The 14282-nt window shown below is 44.2% G+C and overlaps 2 protein-coding genes and 1 long non-coding RNA gene across 8 annotated transcripts; 2 read left to right on the top strand and 1 right to left on the bottom strand.

Moving 5' to 3' along the window:
* The first annotated feature begins 249 nt into the window (after nt 1-249).
* On the top strand, nt 250-9389 carry LOC110189649 (uncharacterized). Of its 6 annotated transcripts, none has more exons than XM_020959794.2 (7): nt 250-393; nt 1372-1950; nt 2633-2922; nt 4537-4609; nt 4687-5843; nt 6407-6986; nt 7448-9389. In XM_020959794.2, exons 2-7 carry the CDS (start codon nt 1797-1799, stop codon nt 7612-7614), a joined length of 2421 nt encoding a protein of 806 aa, XP_020815453.2. In that variant the 5' UTR covers nt 250-393; nt 1372-1796; the 3' UTR covers nt 7615-9389. The 6 variants fall into 6 exon arrangements, with proteins under 6 accessions (XP_020815453.2, XP_086694650.1, XP_086694648.1 ...); XM_086838524.1 differs by having other exon boundaries at nt 262-393; nt 1586-1950; XM_086838522.1 differs by having other exon boundaries at nt 262-498.
* Nucleotides 9390-10264: 875 nt separating this feature from the next.
* On the bottom strand, nt 10265-10839 carry LOC147642809 (uncharacterized). Its single transcript, XM_086838526.1, has one exon. The coding sequence runs from the start codon at nt 10589-10591 to the stop codon at nt 10349-10351; it is 243 nt and encodes an 80-aa protein (XP_086694652.1). The 5' UTR covers nt 10592-10839; the 3' UTR covers nt 10265-10348.
* Nucleotides 10840-11705: 866 nt separating this feature from the next.
* Nucleotides 11706-12195, top strand: LOC110189704 (uncharacterized). The gene is made up of 2 exons (XR_002319967.2): nt 11706-11836; nt 11892-12195. It is a non-coding gene; the product is annotated as an uncharacterized LOC110189704 (long non-coding RNA).
* Nucleotides 12196-14282: the final 2087 nt, after the last annotated feature.

Genomic DNA, 14282 nt, shown 5'->3' with positions numbered 1-14282 from the left:
ACGGCACATAACTGATTCACTTTAATGCAATTTGCATGAATCCTCGGCCCGGCATCCTGCAACAGCCGGCTAACAGGGCTCTGTTAGCGAACGCTCTCTACGCTCCGCGAGCTGTGTTCAGTGCGCACAGCTCATTCATAAAGGCGAAGAGAGAAGAAGCGCTTTCCGGCAACAGAGAGAGAGAATGCGAGAAAAAAGAGCGCGTGAGAGAGCCAAGATTGAGTTGTAGGCAATAAATACAAAGGACTCAGCATCCGCAGCAACAGTGGGCGTCGAGGATTCAGTTATCGCGTAGCCGCCGTGTGTGACGGACAGATGCCAATGTCTGAGGCCGAAGCGAGCGGAGTTGCACATAGTTTCTCGGGCGCCAAGTGCATTCAATTAACATAAAATGTAATTAGAGACACTCCATCTCGCGCGCTCTCTCACCGAGTCTCTCTCCATTCTCCAAAACGCTCTCAGTGCCTTTCTGGCCGCATTAATTAAATGCAAACAAAAGTAAAGTGAGCAGCGCGACAAAACTAAAGGACATTAAAGTGCCAGCGAACAATTCATGGAATTCCCTATTAAACGAGTGGTGGTGGCAAGTGCAGGTGGAATCCAATCGAGTTGCCCGGAAATTGTCGCAAATTAAAAGTAAATTAAATATTGCCCAGCTTTATTAGGAGTTATGGCCAGGCCAGCTTTGTTTCATCTATCAATGTGGGTCCTGCCGCTGGCACGGCGCTAATTTCCCACACTTCAAAGGTGTCCCGGCCGGGCCGGGACTGGCATGGATTTCCGTCTCCTGCGGAAGTCCTCCCCGTCCCCGTCCCCGTCCCCGTCCCTGCTCGTGCTTTGTGTTTTGTTTTCTTAGCTTTCGTCCTGGTTTCTCTCTGCTCTCCCCACCTGCTCTCCACCTGCTCGAGTGCTGCTGCTGCTGTTGTTGTTGTTTGACTAGCTAAGCCCGGCTTGGCGGCCCCTCTGGCCATAAATTAAGTGAATTGACAGTGCATTTACCCGGGCCATTCAGCCAACACTCGGAGTGGGCCCTAACGCAGGCTCCTTTATGATTAGTTAATGGGATTCAATTTCATTTCGCATTGCCCACCGCAGAACGTACATAGCAATCGTGGAAATCGCAGCTGCCGCAGCTTCCCTGCGCTGATTACATAAGGCACGTTTTCTGGGGGGAAAACACTTGTTGGCTGGTCCTCTCGCCTTCCTCAGGCACGTAGTCCTGGTAAGGGAAAGGAGTTGCTGCGCGGGGGAAACGAATCACGGCGGTGCCATTAGGGAACTTGGCGAAATAAATTCAATATAAGCGGGGGCCTAATGGCAGTAGTTGAGTTTCCATTTACATTTACGTTCCACGTCCTCTCCCCTGTTTAGCCTTCATAAATTGGCGTGGCTGCGAAAATCGCTGCCTGTTCGAGGAGGCGCCCCATTTAGAGGCGCATTGTGAATGCAGCCTTTCACCCAGAAGTGGCGACATGAAAAAGTACAAGTGTGCATTCTAAGAATAACAAACAACTCGAGTGAGATAAAACCAGCAACTGCCACGGCACGACAGCGGTGCGAGTATAAAGTGCTAACGTAAACACAGCCGGGCAAAAGGAGCGTAAACAAACATCGGAGCAGCCGGAAAAAGCGTTGAAGGTTGTCCCACCGAATCCCTGCGGCTCTGCCGTGTTGTGTTTGTGTATTTGTGTGAGTGATCCAAGTTGCAAGTTCCAAGTTCCAAAATCCAAAATACAAAATCCAAGAGCCAAGAGCCAAAGGAGCCAAGAGCGGAAAAGCAAAGAAATGTGCAAGTAATGTGCAGCCAGGAAAGTGCAATGCCATCCATAAAATCCGCCGAAAGCGAGACTCTGCCTGGGATTATTAGGAGCGACAGCATGACAAACGGCAGCTCCTTGAGGTCCTGTCTGCTGCTGGCCACCGTTCTGGGATTACTCTGCGGGAGCGAGGGTGAGTCCTGGTTTGCAAGGAGTCCGAGGAGTCCCTCCATCACGAGCTTAAGCAACTCCATTCCGCTGATCGCTCTGCCGGAATAAGAAGGGCGAATTCATTTTACAGCCTTATTAAATCTGTATTACATAAATTACGCCGGGCGCATCGCTCTGAATTTTTATGAGCGTTTTACGTTTTCACATTTTCCATTTTCCGTTTGCCAGTTTGCCAGCCTTCCCCAGCTCGCTTTTATGTCATAATGAGTGCAGCCTTTTGATTTAATGACAACTGTTTGCCATAAAACAACATACGTATGCGAGTGTGCTGGCTTTTATGTGGCCTGTGATTTATTTCGCTTCTTATTTTTATGATAATTTATCAAATATGCATAATAAAATGCCAGTGACGCCAGCGACCGTTTATGGCCCTCGAAATTTTGAGGAAATTTCATATGTTATGTGTGATGTGGCAACAGCTTGCCGATCAGATCCTTTGTTTGTTTGCACCAGGGTGGACCTTGGTATGGTGCAAAACATCAACTTTATTTTACCTCTCCTAACACAACAGATTTACTTACGATTTACCGTCGACAGTGTCGAGGTCCGACCCTTGAGTTCTAACCAGCTCATGCTTACTTTTGCGCATGTGAAGAGTCGAGTCAGCACGGGCTTATTTAGCATTTGTTCTTGCCTCCACGCAGCTCTGCCCTTTGAGTATGTAGACGAGCACGACGACTTCAACTACGACCTGGACACCGCCCAGTCCCAGGCCAAGTACGACGCCCGCCTGCTCTCGCAGCAGATGCTCAGCGACGCGGAGCTGCAGCGCCAGGATAACGGCTTGGAGCCCGGCTCGCCACGAGCTCAGGGGATTGGCGCGGCTTCCGTCGTGGATGGTGCGGATGGAAGCCCCACGGAGGAGGACCTAGAGCCGCACAGCCGGGCAGCGGCTTGCTTCACCAACGGACACAAGTACACGCACGGCCAGAAGGTACACTGAGAGAAAAGAAGCTGACGCCTCATAAATATTACACTTTTTTGCTAAAAAAAAAAAATAAAGTAATGCTGAAACAGATGGTAGAGACAAGCGCACGCTTTGCTTTGCCTAAATAATTATATATTTATTAATTATTGCCATTCCATTTATATTAAAATCCAATTAAATACCCTTCAAAAATTCATATTGTTAAGGCTAAAACTTTGCATCTCGTTAATGGCACTATTAAACTCAATTAGAAATTCAAATTGCAATTCCAGAGATAAAAAAAAGTCACGGGAAAAAGCAGAGTTTTGAATACAAAAAAACAGAGAAAAGTAATGACTACGTTTTAAATTGTTTTACAGGTCAATTTTCATTATTTTTTTTTACTTTTTGCTACGTTTAGAATCTACTTAAGTTCATATTATTATTTTTAAAATAAAAGTATTTGTATTAGATTTCTCATTTTTAAACCAAAAACGCTTTGTAGAATACATGACCGTATGTACTATATTTCATTTCAAAACATTTATTGAGTCTAAAACATAATACAACTAAGAATTGATTCGACCATTATTATGTTTATATATTTTATACAATAAATATCATCAACTGACTGAGTTCACACATTTTGCGTTTAATAATTACTATTTTTTATTAATTATTATTTATTTCAACAATTTTTAAGTAACGCTAATTAATTGCAAAGTTTATAAGACCTAATTACCTATATAAACAATTTATATTGGTGCAAAAGCATATAGCCTTCAACATAGTCCTGTGTAAAAGGACAATATTCTTTAATACATATATAAATAATTAATCACTATTGTTTTGTGTTAACTTAATGTTTGATCATTTTTAAAAATATGAATCGGATATTCAAGGGTCTTGAAAGTATAATGTTTTTAATTAATTGTTGACATTTTGTAAGTTTTTATTCCATTCTAAAAGTGAAGTAAAACTGTTCTCAATTTCTTCATTCTTTAATTCTTGATTAATTTTAAAATTCCTGATTGCTATGATGCGTTTCATCTTTATTTACTTGACCAAGTTCTATGTAACAGGTATTTGTTTCTTAATGAATAAGGTATTAAAGTACACAATTGCCAGACTATGGCTTAGAGTCGAAGGCATTTTAAATTGTTTTGATAAGTTTACTAAGATAACTTACGTTTCAATGAAGTTACTCCCAATTAATGCTTAATGTGTATGCAAACAGAAACCTAAATTCCGACGAACTCTTCTTGTTAGAAACAGATCACAGCTTGAAATCCTAAACTCGTTGCAATCGAACAAGGGCACTTGCCTGATTTCAATTAGTCCCTCGTTATGGGCCAAGATACAGGAGCAGAGTTAGTGTGTTGCTATCGGCATCCTGCAACTGTCGGTGGCTGCCATCAGCTTCTGTTTCCTGTTCCTTGGGTCGACATGTGGCCTTCGCTTACTCATTCATGGCAGCACAAAGCCCTCAAATCGCTTTGCATTGTGATTGATTGTTCGGTTGCGGGCACATATATGTAAATGTGGGTGTTTTTGGACCGCAAAGCATCTGCTAACGGCCTTCCCACCGAGAGAAACATTCAAATTATACGCTTATATGCCTTATCTTCCGTCCGGGAACAGGTGCCCCGCCTGGATGCCTGTGAGGTGTGCCTCTGCATGGACGGCGAGATCTTCTGCTGGTGGGAGAAATGCGGTTAGTTCTCACTCGGTTCTCGGGCCGTTCTGCGGCATGCATAATATAACAAGAAACTTTTGCCTTTTTCCCCGCAGATAAGGCCAGTGCAAACAAGGCGAAGGCAGTGGCGTCAGGAAGTGGTGTTGGCCAGGACGGCGTCGTTGGTGGCAATGGCGATGGTAATGTAGACGGTGATGGGGATGGCGAGGGTGAGGCTGAGGCTGAGGGTGACTATTCAGATCCATATCGCTACCAGAGCACAACGGGAAAGTCAACAAAAGTGCATAAAGCGGCTAGGAAAGTTGGCAAGCGGCATAAGCATCGCAAGAATCAAAAGAATTTTAATGACTACGAAGTTTACCACAGCCACAGGCAGAAGCAGCCGGATTATAAAAAGTCCGCCGTAAAGCAACAGCTCCAGCAGAAGCAGAAGCAGAAGCACCAGAGTGACGGCGGTGGCAACTACAATATAATCAAGCAACACAAACACGAGCAACAGCACAAGTTGCCGGAGCAGGAGCAGGAGCAGGAGCAGGAGCAGAAGCAGGAGCATCGGAGTGCGTCCGACTTGGCTGTTAATCAGGCGGCAAAGGCAACGCATTATCAGCCACCAGCTCCGTCTCCGCCCCCGCATCAGCACCAGCATGAGCATCAGCAGCAGCAGCAGCAGCAGCAACACCATCCCCACCAGGCCCAGCATTCGTCCAGCAAAATCCTGAATTTCCCCGAAAACTTGCCATCTCTGCTCTACTACGACTACAAGACCGAGGAGCATGAGCATCACCAGCACCAACACCACCAGCAGCACTTGCTCCACGAGAAGCAGCGCCTCTTGCAGCAGCAACAAGAGGCGTTGGCACGACAAAAGGCGCCACTGGGGGCTGAAGTCGGTCCAGGACCCGCACTCGGAGCAGAGGCAGGCGTTGAGCTCCGCACCAACTTTGGCAGCGATAAAAACCCTGATGAGGCGGAAACAGACAGCGATATTCTGCCGGAGCCGCCAACAAAGCGGCCAAAGGCAGCTCCCACACAATGGCCAGCGCAGGCGTTGATGACAACCCGGGCAGGAGCAGCAAGCGGACCAGCAGCAGCCGGAGCAGCATCAGCCACGTCTGCGACAACGACAACGACAGCAGCAACATCAGCAGCAGCAGCAGCAGCAGCAGCAACGACAGCGACAACGAAGGCAGCGACAAGAACAAATGAAATGGTGACAAGCACGATGTCTAGTGCCACAGTGGCAGCCACAAATGTGAGTTGATCTGCTTGAGATATGGCTTCGGGGCTTGTGTCCTTGCAGCAGGCACCACAGCCAGAAGTTGACTGTATGTTTTAGTAAATGATAAGTAAACAATGACATGCCACCAGAGTTATTTCTTTTCAGTTCAATTCAAGAGATAGTAGGCTGGGGGATTCTATAAGTTATAGTTAATCGAAAGTAGTCATTCAGTAGGAAATGGAAAGGCATTTTACATATCTACGATATTGAGTATATTTTATTTCTGCAAAATTACTTTATGGGAAAGAGTATTTCTAGACCCAATTCCAGAAACTAGCCCATTGTACTCTTTTTCCTTGTACTTTTTTGCGCTTATTGTGAGCCTGGAAGCTCGCCCAATTAGGCTTTGGGCCACTTTATTGGCCGCCACAGCGACAGGCTTGAACTTTGCGCTGCTGCTGGTGTGTCCAGTGAGCCTGAAACGCTCCCCATAATGGGGTTCTTCATGCTCGAAATGGTTTATTATTTATTTTTTTTACTATGCAGTCAAGCTGAATTAACAGTCTGTATTTTATTTTCCGCTGATGCCCGGCCAGCTGCAACCTGATCGCCGTGGATATGACGCGGAGGAGGTCGACGACGCCTTCCACCGATGGCTGACGTCCACGGAGCTCAATGCTGACAACACAAACTCGCTAGACGACAACTCGGAACAGGAAACGCCAGCGTCGACAATAATCGATGATGTTGGCACGACCAACAGGAGCGAGGAGAGGGCCGTCCTGGCCAAAGACAATGGCAGCGATGCCGTCTTCTTTCGCAGCTCGTACAACGATTACAGCAGCGAATTCAATGGGAGCGTTGTCAATATTGACATTACACTAACTGCAGTTGATGTGCATCCCCATCGCCAAACGGATTTAATTGCAAATGGCAACAGAACGTCAGGCGTTAACGACAATGGCAGCAGCATCACCACCAGCATCAGCAGCAGCAGCAATGGAACAGCAGGGAAAACAATGGACCCAGAAGCAGCCAGAAGCAGAAGCAGGGGCGGCAGTGTCAGCAATCAGGATCAGCCCCAGCCCCGGCAGAGCACTGCTCTTCCGCCGTTCACCCTGACAACGATTATAACAACAACGCCGCCGGCACCAGGGCGTATGTGCAATGTTTTGGGTAAGCAAGCAAGTCACCGAGGGTCGAGATAGATTATTGCTGCACAGAGAATTGCAAAATGTACTACAATAATATAACAAAATTATTACAATTTTTCCAAGAGTAGTGTTTATTATGTAAAAAGTTAAAGCGTGGAGATTTCCTCATGATTTGAAATTGAAACTACAAACTTTTGATAAAACATATTTTAAAAAGTTTTCAAGTCGTAGTATTGTAGTTTCTATAGCAACCTGGATTAACAATGCTTGTAGAGGACTGGCACGTTTTCTTTTATATTTTTACGAAGAAGTCACTTTGTAACAGCTAGTTTCTAGAGTTTTCTCTGTGTAATGAAATCCAGGAGCTCCTACTTTCACAATACCTCCACTTCTCCGCTGTTTTATTGCTGCTCGTCACAATTGCTCACATCCTAATCCCATTTAAACTGCAAATCGAACTCGGTTCCGTTGCTGTCGTTGCAGGCAAACTGTATAAAATTGGCGACATTCTGCCACAGGATACGGGCAACTGTCTGCAGTGCATTTGCACGGATGCCGTGACACCTGACGAGATGCCGAGCGTCACCTGCAGTCCGCACAATTGCCCGCCGCTGGTGCTGCCGGATCTGTTCGACGCGACTGGCTACTGAGGTTACGGGTTGGTGCTGTAAGTTGCCCAGGACCGACGACCGAGGACCGAGGACCGAGGACCCAGAACCATAATCAGGACCCTGCGGGTGCTTGGGCGGCAGGTGTTGGAATTTTTAAATGGATCGAATCGTGATTTAAGCCCGAAACGGAAACCACAACTACAGCAGGCCGCAGGATACGGGGCTGAAGAGCTCACAGTTCACTCGCACAGTCACTCACTCCCACATATTGCATGTCAAGGTCTCAACTAACTCAGCATAATCGTATGGATTTCAGTGTAAAGCCCTCCCTATCACGAGTGCCGCGAGCACTCTCTAAACCGAATACCTATCAGCAAGCATATACTATACTCGTATTGGACTATAAATATATACTTATATATCAGATCAAATCAGACCAGAGTGGGGAGCAGAGCGCAGGATGGGGCGCAGTCTAGGTTTTAATGCATTTTATAAGAACGCAATGTCATCTCTCTCCCCAATATAGTTGATCGAGTCCCGACAAGAAACAATTGAATTGAATGTATACAGCAGTAGAAATTTTAAAGAATTTATAGATGTACCACACCAGAAACATATATATATATATATACATACATATATCTACCGATGTCTATACCTACATTTGTGTGTATTGAATTCAGTTCAGGAAGCATTCACGAATTATTTCCCGACTGAGACAAAGGCGTGCACAGGCTTTCAATATATCCAGCAAAGGGGGAAAAACGAAGCGGAAAAACTTATACAAACAAAGGCGACTAAATCTATAGCGAAGAAAAAAACAAACTGAAAAACTGAACAATGACAAATAATGAACAAACGTGTGTAATATTTTAATTTGTATATTAAAAGCAAACAACTTATTCCTGATTTGCATGAAAATACCCCTCATTGTTTCGCGCTTCTTTTAGGCATTTAAAAATACGTAATCTACGGAAACGAATACCAGACATTATGCGATGTATATGTATATGGAAGTTGTTTTAACAAAGCTGAACGTGGCAAAGGAAGACACCATATCGAGTAGTAATAACATTTTAAGCGTAAACCCTAATTATAAACCCTAAAAATAAATATATATACTTAGAAACTGTCATATATACATAGATTCAGTGAATTTCAAATTTACAGCGATTCCCCGAAAGTGTATTATTATTCCCTTGGTTTCTAGTGGCAAGGACAGCATTTATTTCAAAGCTAGTTTAGGCGTGATAAACATTGGTTCATTCGGAAAGGGTTAAGTTAAGCAAAATACATACATACATATATACTTGAAAAGTAGAAAACAATTTTGATTGTAAGGGAAATCATCGAAGAGAGATTCGAACCAGTTTCCGTAAGATGTAGACGGGGTCAAATGGAACTATCTAGACATATGGCACTTTGAAATCAAAACGCATAATATACGTACAGATACACACATACATATATGTATACATATATACCGGAAGAACACACAGCATAAAGTATAAATATTTATTATTGATGTTCCACAAGAGCAAACAGAAGAGCGGCAAATACAAAAAACATTAAAAAAACCATGAAAGAAATAGAACAAATTCATCTTGGTCCAGGCGTATTAAAAATGTATACAAAACTATAATATGCGAATATATTGTATGTGTAAAATAAATGTAACTACAACTCTCAACTAATCCACACACCCACACGCAGAGCCACTAGCATCGCTGTGTGTTTAAATGGAAATTGTGTTTGAAATCAAATTGAAATCAAATTGACATGAATAAACCGAAACACAACTAAAGCATTACGAATATGCTAACATGTGTCTGTATTTTAAACTGATTCTGTGGGCATTCGGCTATTAAACAAAGGTAAGTTTGCTTATCAAATTCTCATGGCCCATTCCAATTAAGCCTCTCAATCGAGCAAATCTGAGCATCTTGGAATGGCTTTGGCCCCTAAACAAATGGAAATGGATATGGCAAATCGAACCCTTTACCACGAGAGAGGATTTTGGGAATTTCATTGCCATATAACTTTGTTACCCCAATTTAGGACTTTTAAAATATCTCTTTAATTTTGTGATCTTATACATTTTTAATGAGCATCACCACTTTACATTTAAACAAAGTCCTGAAGTATAGCAATTGGAATACAATATTTTCTTATATAAATATTTATATTAGTTTAAGCATAATTTAATTAGACATGTTCACGTCTTTTGTTTAAATTTACACACAATGATTTGATTTCCTACTCATTTAATATTCTATGGATAGTAAGAACATTATTTCGAGGTTTATCCCAGAACAGAATTGAAATAACTTCACACTTTTTCTAACGTTACGAAAGAAGGCATTTATCACCACCACAGTTTCGATTTCCACGAAGGGACTTTCTATCGTAAATATTCGAGGAATATCCTGTGTGGACAGCACAAGGAATAGGTCTTTCTTGGTCACTTGACTGCAAAATCTATAAATGTGCTTACCTCCAAGGTTGTTCGCTGCCATCTGGTAAGGTAGAAAATTTAATACACTCTCCTGAACCTGTTCTCCTTGAACAGCTTCATCTTTGCCAGAAGCTAGCAACTCATTCGGTCTCCTGTGAAACATCCACCCAAAGTTGCACCTGTTCCTTGGCCTAAACATACCCTTTCATTCCCAAAAAAAAAACAAAAAAACAATTTGCGGTTTTTAGAGTAATGTTCATAATAATAATGTATATGAATATATAAGTTGAAACACTACCAACATTGGTGAGAATTTATTCAGTTGCCATCGCTGCCCGACTCGAAGCCAGAGTCTACGGCCCGCTCGGCCAGGTTCAAGTCAAGTCTAGGCGTTTCACGGACATCGTCCTCATCTGGAACAGGACGTCGAACAGTATCAGCGGCCCTTGCTATTCCTACGACGCGGCTGTGAACAAGGTGATGATAGTTACGAATGCGCCGGCGGTTCTCCTGGCTGTGCAGGAAATGGACCGACCGCTGTCTATCGCCTCCTCCGTCCATGATTGGCTAACTCGGTTGATTACGAAGAAGTGAGGTGACCCTAGATGTGGAGACTCAAGAACTGATGACGCCCAGAGTTGTGCGTTTTGGAATTTGGAGTAAATAGATTTTAGGAACTGCTTTCAAAATGGATTGGATAATCCCTTAACTGATGTGAACTGAAGTGACAGGCCGCACAAAGCAATATGAGTACGGAAATTGCCAGCGGCAGATTGCCTGTTTAATATTGTTAAATAAAGCGCATCGCGATGGCCGAATCCGTCCGTTCATATTGTGGCTTTATTAGGTTTTCCAGGGGTGATTGTGCCCCTGTGACTCTCTGTGTGTGCAATCATCGCAGTGACAGCCGACCGCAGGCTACTTTCCAGCTGTGCATGTGTAACCGGAGGCGGAAGTCGCGTCCCCTTCCGTTCCTATTCCCTTCCGCTCGGCACTCTGCACCCTGCGCCCTATTCCCCTTGCCTGACCGCACAAAGCCATTTGGCCATTTGGCCATTTTGGGAACAAGCCCTAACCAACGCCCACAGCCACAGCCCACAACCCATGCTGGGCCAAAGTAGTTGGCCGCACAATACTTTGCTGTCAATTTGTGATAACAGCAGCTTTATTTGAAAATATGTGCGACTTTATTTGCCGGCTGCGACAAGCCGATTTTTGCGGCCAGGCTCCTCTGACAGCTGCTGTAGGGTTATATGTTACAGATGAGGTCAAAAATAAAAGGACCGATTCTGCTACGAGCTCCTTTTATTATATTATTGATTGATAACTAATTTTTCAAATTGTATTTGTAAAATAATTTCAAAATATTCATTTCTTTTAAAAGAACACCAAATTATTGCATTGACCTTAATTTAATCTACATTCATAATGTAAGCCAATTGTTAAATATAGATCCTCCAGCATTTGACATTGGCTATATCGACCTGAGATCTTTTTTTAAAAGCTCTTTTCGTTAAATTATGTTACATATATCAAGATCGTCTTGAATGTCCTGAGTTAATGCCAGATACTTTCGAATCTTGAGATATTTGAACAAATTGAAAGAACACCCTCCCCAACTTGTGTGTATTATTTTAACATCGAATCAAGCCGGTAGAAACTTGCCAATTCTATATATTTATTTAACTGAAATACAAGTTATTCCCTTTGTATCTTTAACATTTTGTTCGTACTTCAGCTGCAATAAAATCTAGTTTCCTTTTGTTGCTAATATTATGGCAACCACTGTGCACTGTGGGTTGTTCGGTATGTACGCTGATGGAACGTGTGAAATTGAATATTTAGAGAGCGGCCCTTTCAGGTGGAAATCGCTGCCAGTTAGGCGGCAATGAATAGTTTGGCTTAAAGCGATTTGCGGAAACCGAGAGCGATGAAAGGAACCCGACCAAAGAGGGGACTTCTGCTGTAGTTTCGCATTTCAGAGCTAACCGCATTGCCGGCCCGAGTTCATTTTCTGCATTATTATTATTTTTATGGCCAGCAGCGGCATCAGGACTGTGGCCCCGAAGGTCTCAGCTAATTAAATTCCACACATTCGGTGTACAACTACGGGCAGCGTATGGTGTCTGTGTGTTTGCATACGGACAACTACATATATGTTTGAATTACCCGTCCTGTCAGAATGAGTCAGGGGGGAGTGCACATTTTTAATTACGCTGCACATTTGCATTTGAATTGCGCATTTTACAGGCTGATAAGCCGAAATAAAGGCAACAGTTGTGCAGTTGGCTGCCGTGCAGGGCCAAAGCCAAAGATATGTTGGCTTTGGCTCCGGCCACGCCTCAACCGGTTCAACCGCCCCAACCTCGTACGAGGCACATTTTTTGCTGATTTCCAGAATGTGTAATTTTCAAGTTGACAACTTTTGTCCCAAAGCAGTGACCTCGTTATACAAACACAAGTGCACGCCAGGACCGCCATAGTTGGGTATACACAAGCACTATATAGTATAGTATGGCATAGTATATTGCATTAGAGCCCGGCTCCTTCAAAAAGCATCGGCCCGCAGGCATACCCCAGTGAGCCGCACAAAGCAGGGCTCGGCGGGAGCACGGGGAGTGCGAGTGCATTTCAATGCAGAGCAAAAAAGAGAAAGTTGGAGAACAAAAGGCAAATGGCGCTTTTAAATTTCACTGCCTCTGCTTCGATTCCGGGCGCTAATGGAACCCGGTTGCTTGTTCCCCCCTCATGCCGCCTGCAGGGTCCGCAGGGTTTCATCCTCCTTTTTGCCGGCCTCATCTTTGGCGGGTTACTCCCTCTATTCCCTCCGATATCCAGCATGAACTCGGCAGCGAACTCTATTTGGCACTGCTATCCAGATTGACTGTGTAAAGTCCGGGTAAAAGTCCTTAAAGCACTATCCCTTACCTGTAAGAGAACCAGGCTGCGATGTAATGGCAAGGGTCCTGCCATCCCATTTCCGGTTTTGCCACCAAAAACGTGCTGCCAAGGCCCGTCATTTAAGCCGTTTTTAATGACAGGCTGACGCCTGGCGCCTGACAACGGCTAATGATGGCGGCTAGCCAAAGTTTTGCGGCTTTTGCGGATTAAAATTGAAAACGCTTGCATTCATTAAATCTGTGAACGGCAAAAACCTACATAACTAGAACGTGACATGGGGCAGGTGTCGCATTAATTAGTGTAGGAACTCGACACACACACACGCATCTCACACTCGTGCATACGAAATGAGGATTTCCTAAGGCAAGCGGTTTAATTTTCCTAAGATGTGTCAGCCGCAATTGGGTCAAAAAGACTTGGGTTAAGTTATTGCAGAATGCACTCCACCTCCTTGGCATCTAGTGCGCCCAAAAAGAGGACGAGTGGGCACTGAGGACACGTGCTTATTTGCACAGGGCCCGGGGCCAGTAAACAGTACACTGCTTTGATAGTTTGCAATGGCACCATAATTAACTTATTGGATTATTATCGGGCAAGCGGGTATATGTACATATAAGCCAAGGCTGCAAAAGCGTGCCCGGCGGCCTTAACCCCTGATCCCCGCTAAACGGTGGCCTTTGTCAGCTTCATAAATAAATATGCATGGCTCGGCACCTGGACCACGCCCACCTGCAGGCCATGTGCATGCGAAAAGGTCGCACGGCGCCCTCGGGCTTGTTTATAAGCATTCATCATTCATTTGGCAGCGTGTCTGGGCCCCGAGCAGGAATCTCACAAATGCTTTGCCCTCCCCATTGTTCCATACTCATCCCCATGCCACATCCTCATTCCCATCTCCATCTCCAGACCCAACACGGGCAGGCACCTCCATGTGGCTGATGTGGCTGATGTGTCTGTTACCTTAGGCCAACCATAAGACGGTGCACAGTGGTCAAAGTATGTGTTGTAACGTCATAAACCATAAACGCAGTCTTGAAGAGTATGAGTATTTTTTGGAATTCATCTAAAAGTGGTGCTAATAGGTAAAGGGTCCTTCTACGATCTTAGATAGAACTGTTGAAATCTTTTGCAGAATATATGTATCTTAGACAAAGACAGTACAAGTTCAAGACAAATAGAGCTGTCGTCCAGGGTCTCCTAATATTTAGTTGAAGCATTCTAGATCTGTAAGCACAACACTTAAAACTTTTCAACAGAATGCTATAAATTGAATAAATTGAAGGTTACGCCCACTGTGCTGTGGAACGCAGCTTAGAGCTCTGGTATCCAAGATGAGCAGCTGATGGCCGTG

This window comes from Drosophila serrata, unplaced genomic scaffold (assembly GCF_035046125.1).
Source record: "Drosophila serrata isolate PLE 108 unplaced genomic scaffold, ASM3504612v1 contig_349, whole genome shotgun sequence".
Taxonomy (NCBI): domain Eukaryota; kingdom Metazoa; phylum Arthropoda; class Insecta; order Diptera; family Drosophilidae; genus Drosophila; species Drosophila serrata.
Note: the sequence above shows the minus strand (reverse complement) of the source record. Positions and strands in the feature narration are given on the sequence as shown.

Excerpts from the sequence above, each read along its gene's own strand:
- LOC110189649 (XM_020959794.2), top strand. The coding sequence starts at position 1,797 with ATGTGCAGCCAGGAAAGTGCAATGCCATCCATAAAATCCGCCGAAAGC. Across the intron at positions 2,923-4,536 it reads AGTACACGCACGGCCAGAAG|GTGCCCCGCCTGGATGCCTG; the intron begins GTACACTGAGAG and ends GTCCGGGAACAG. Across the intron at positions 6,987-7,447 it reads GCGTATGTGCAATGTTTTGG|GCAAACTGTATAAAATTGGC; the intron begins GTAAGCAAGCAA and ends CTGTCGTTGCAG.
- LOC147642809 (XM_086838526.1), bottom strand. The coding sequence starts at position 10,591 with ATGGACGGAGGAGGCGATAGACAGCGGTCGGTCCATTTCCTGCACAGC.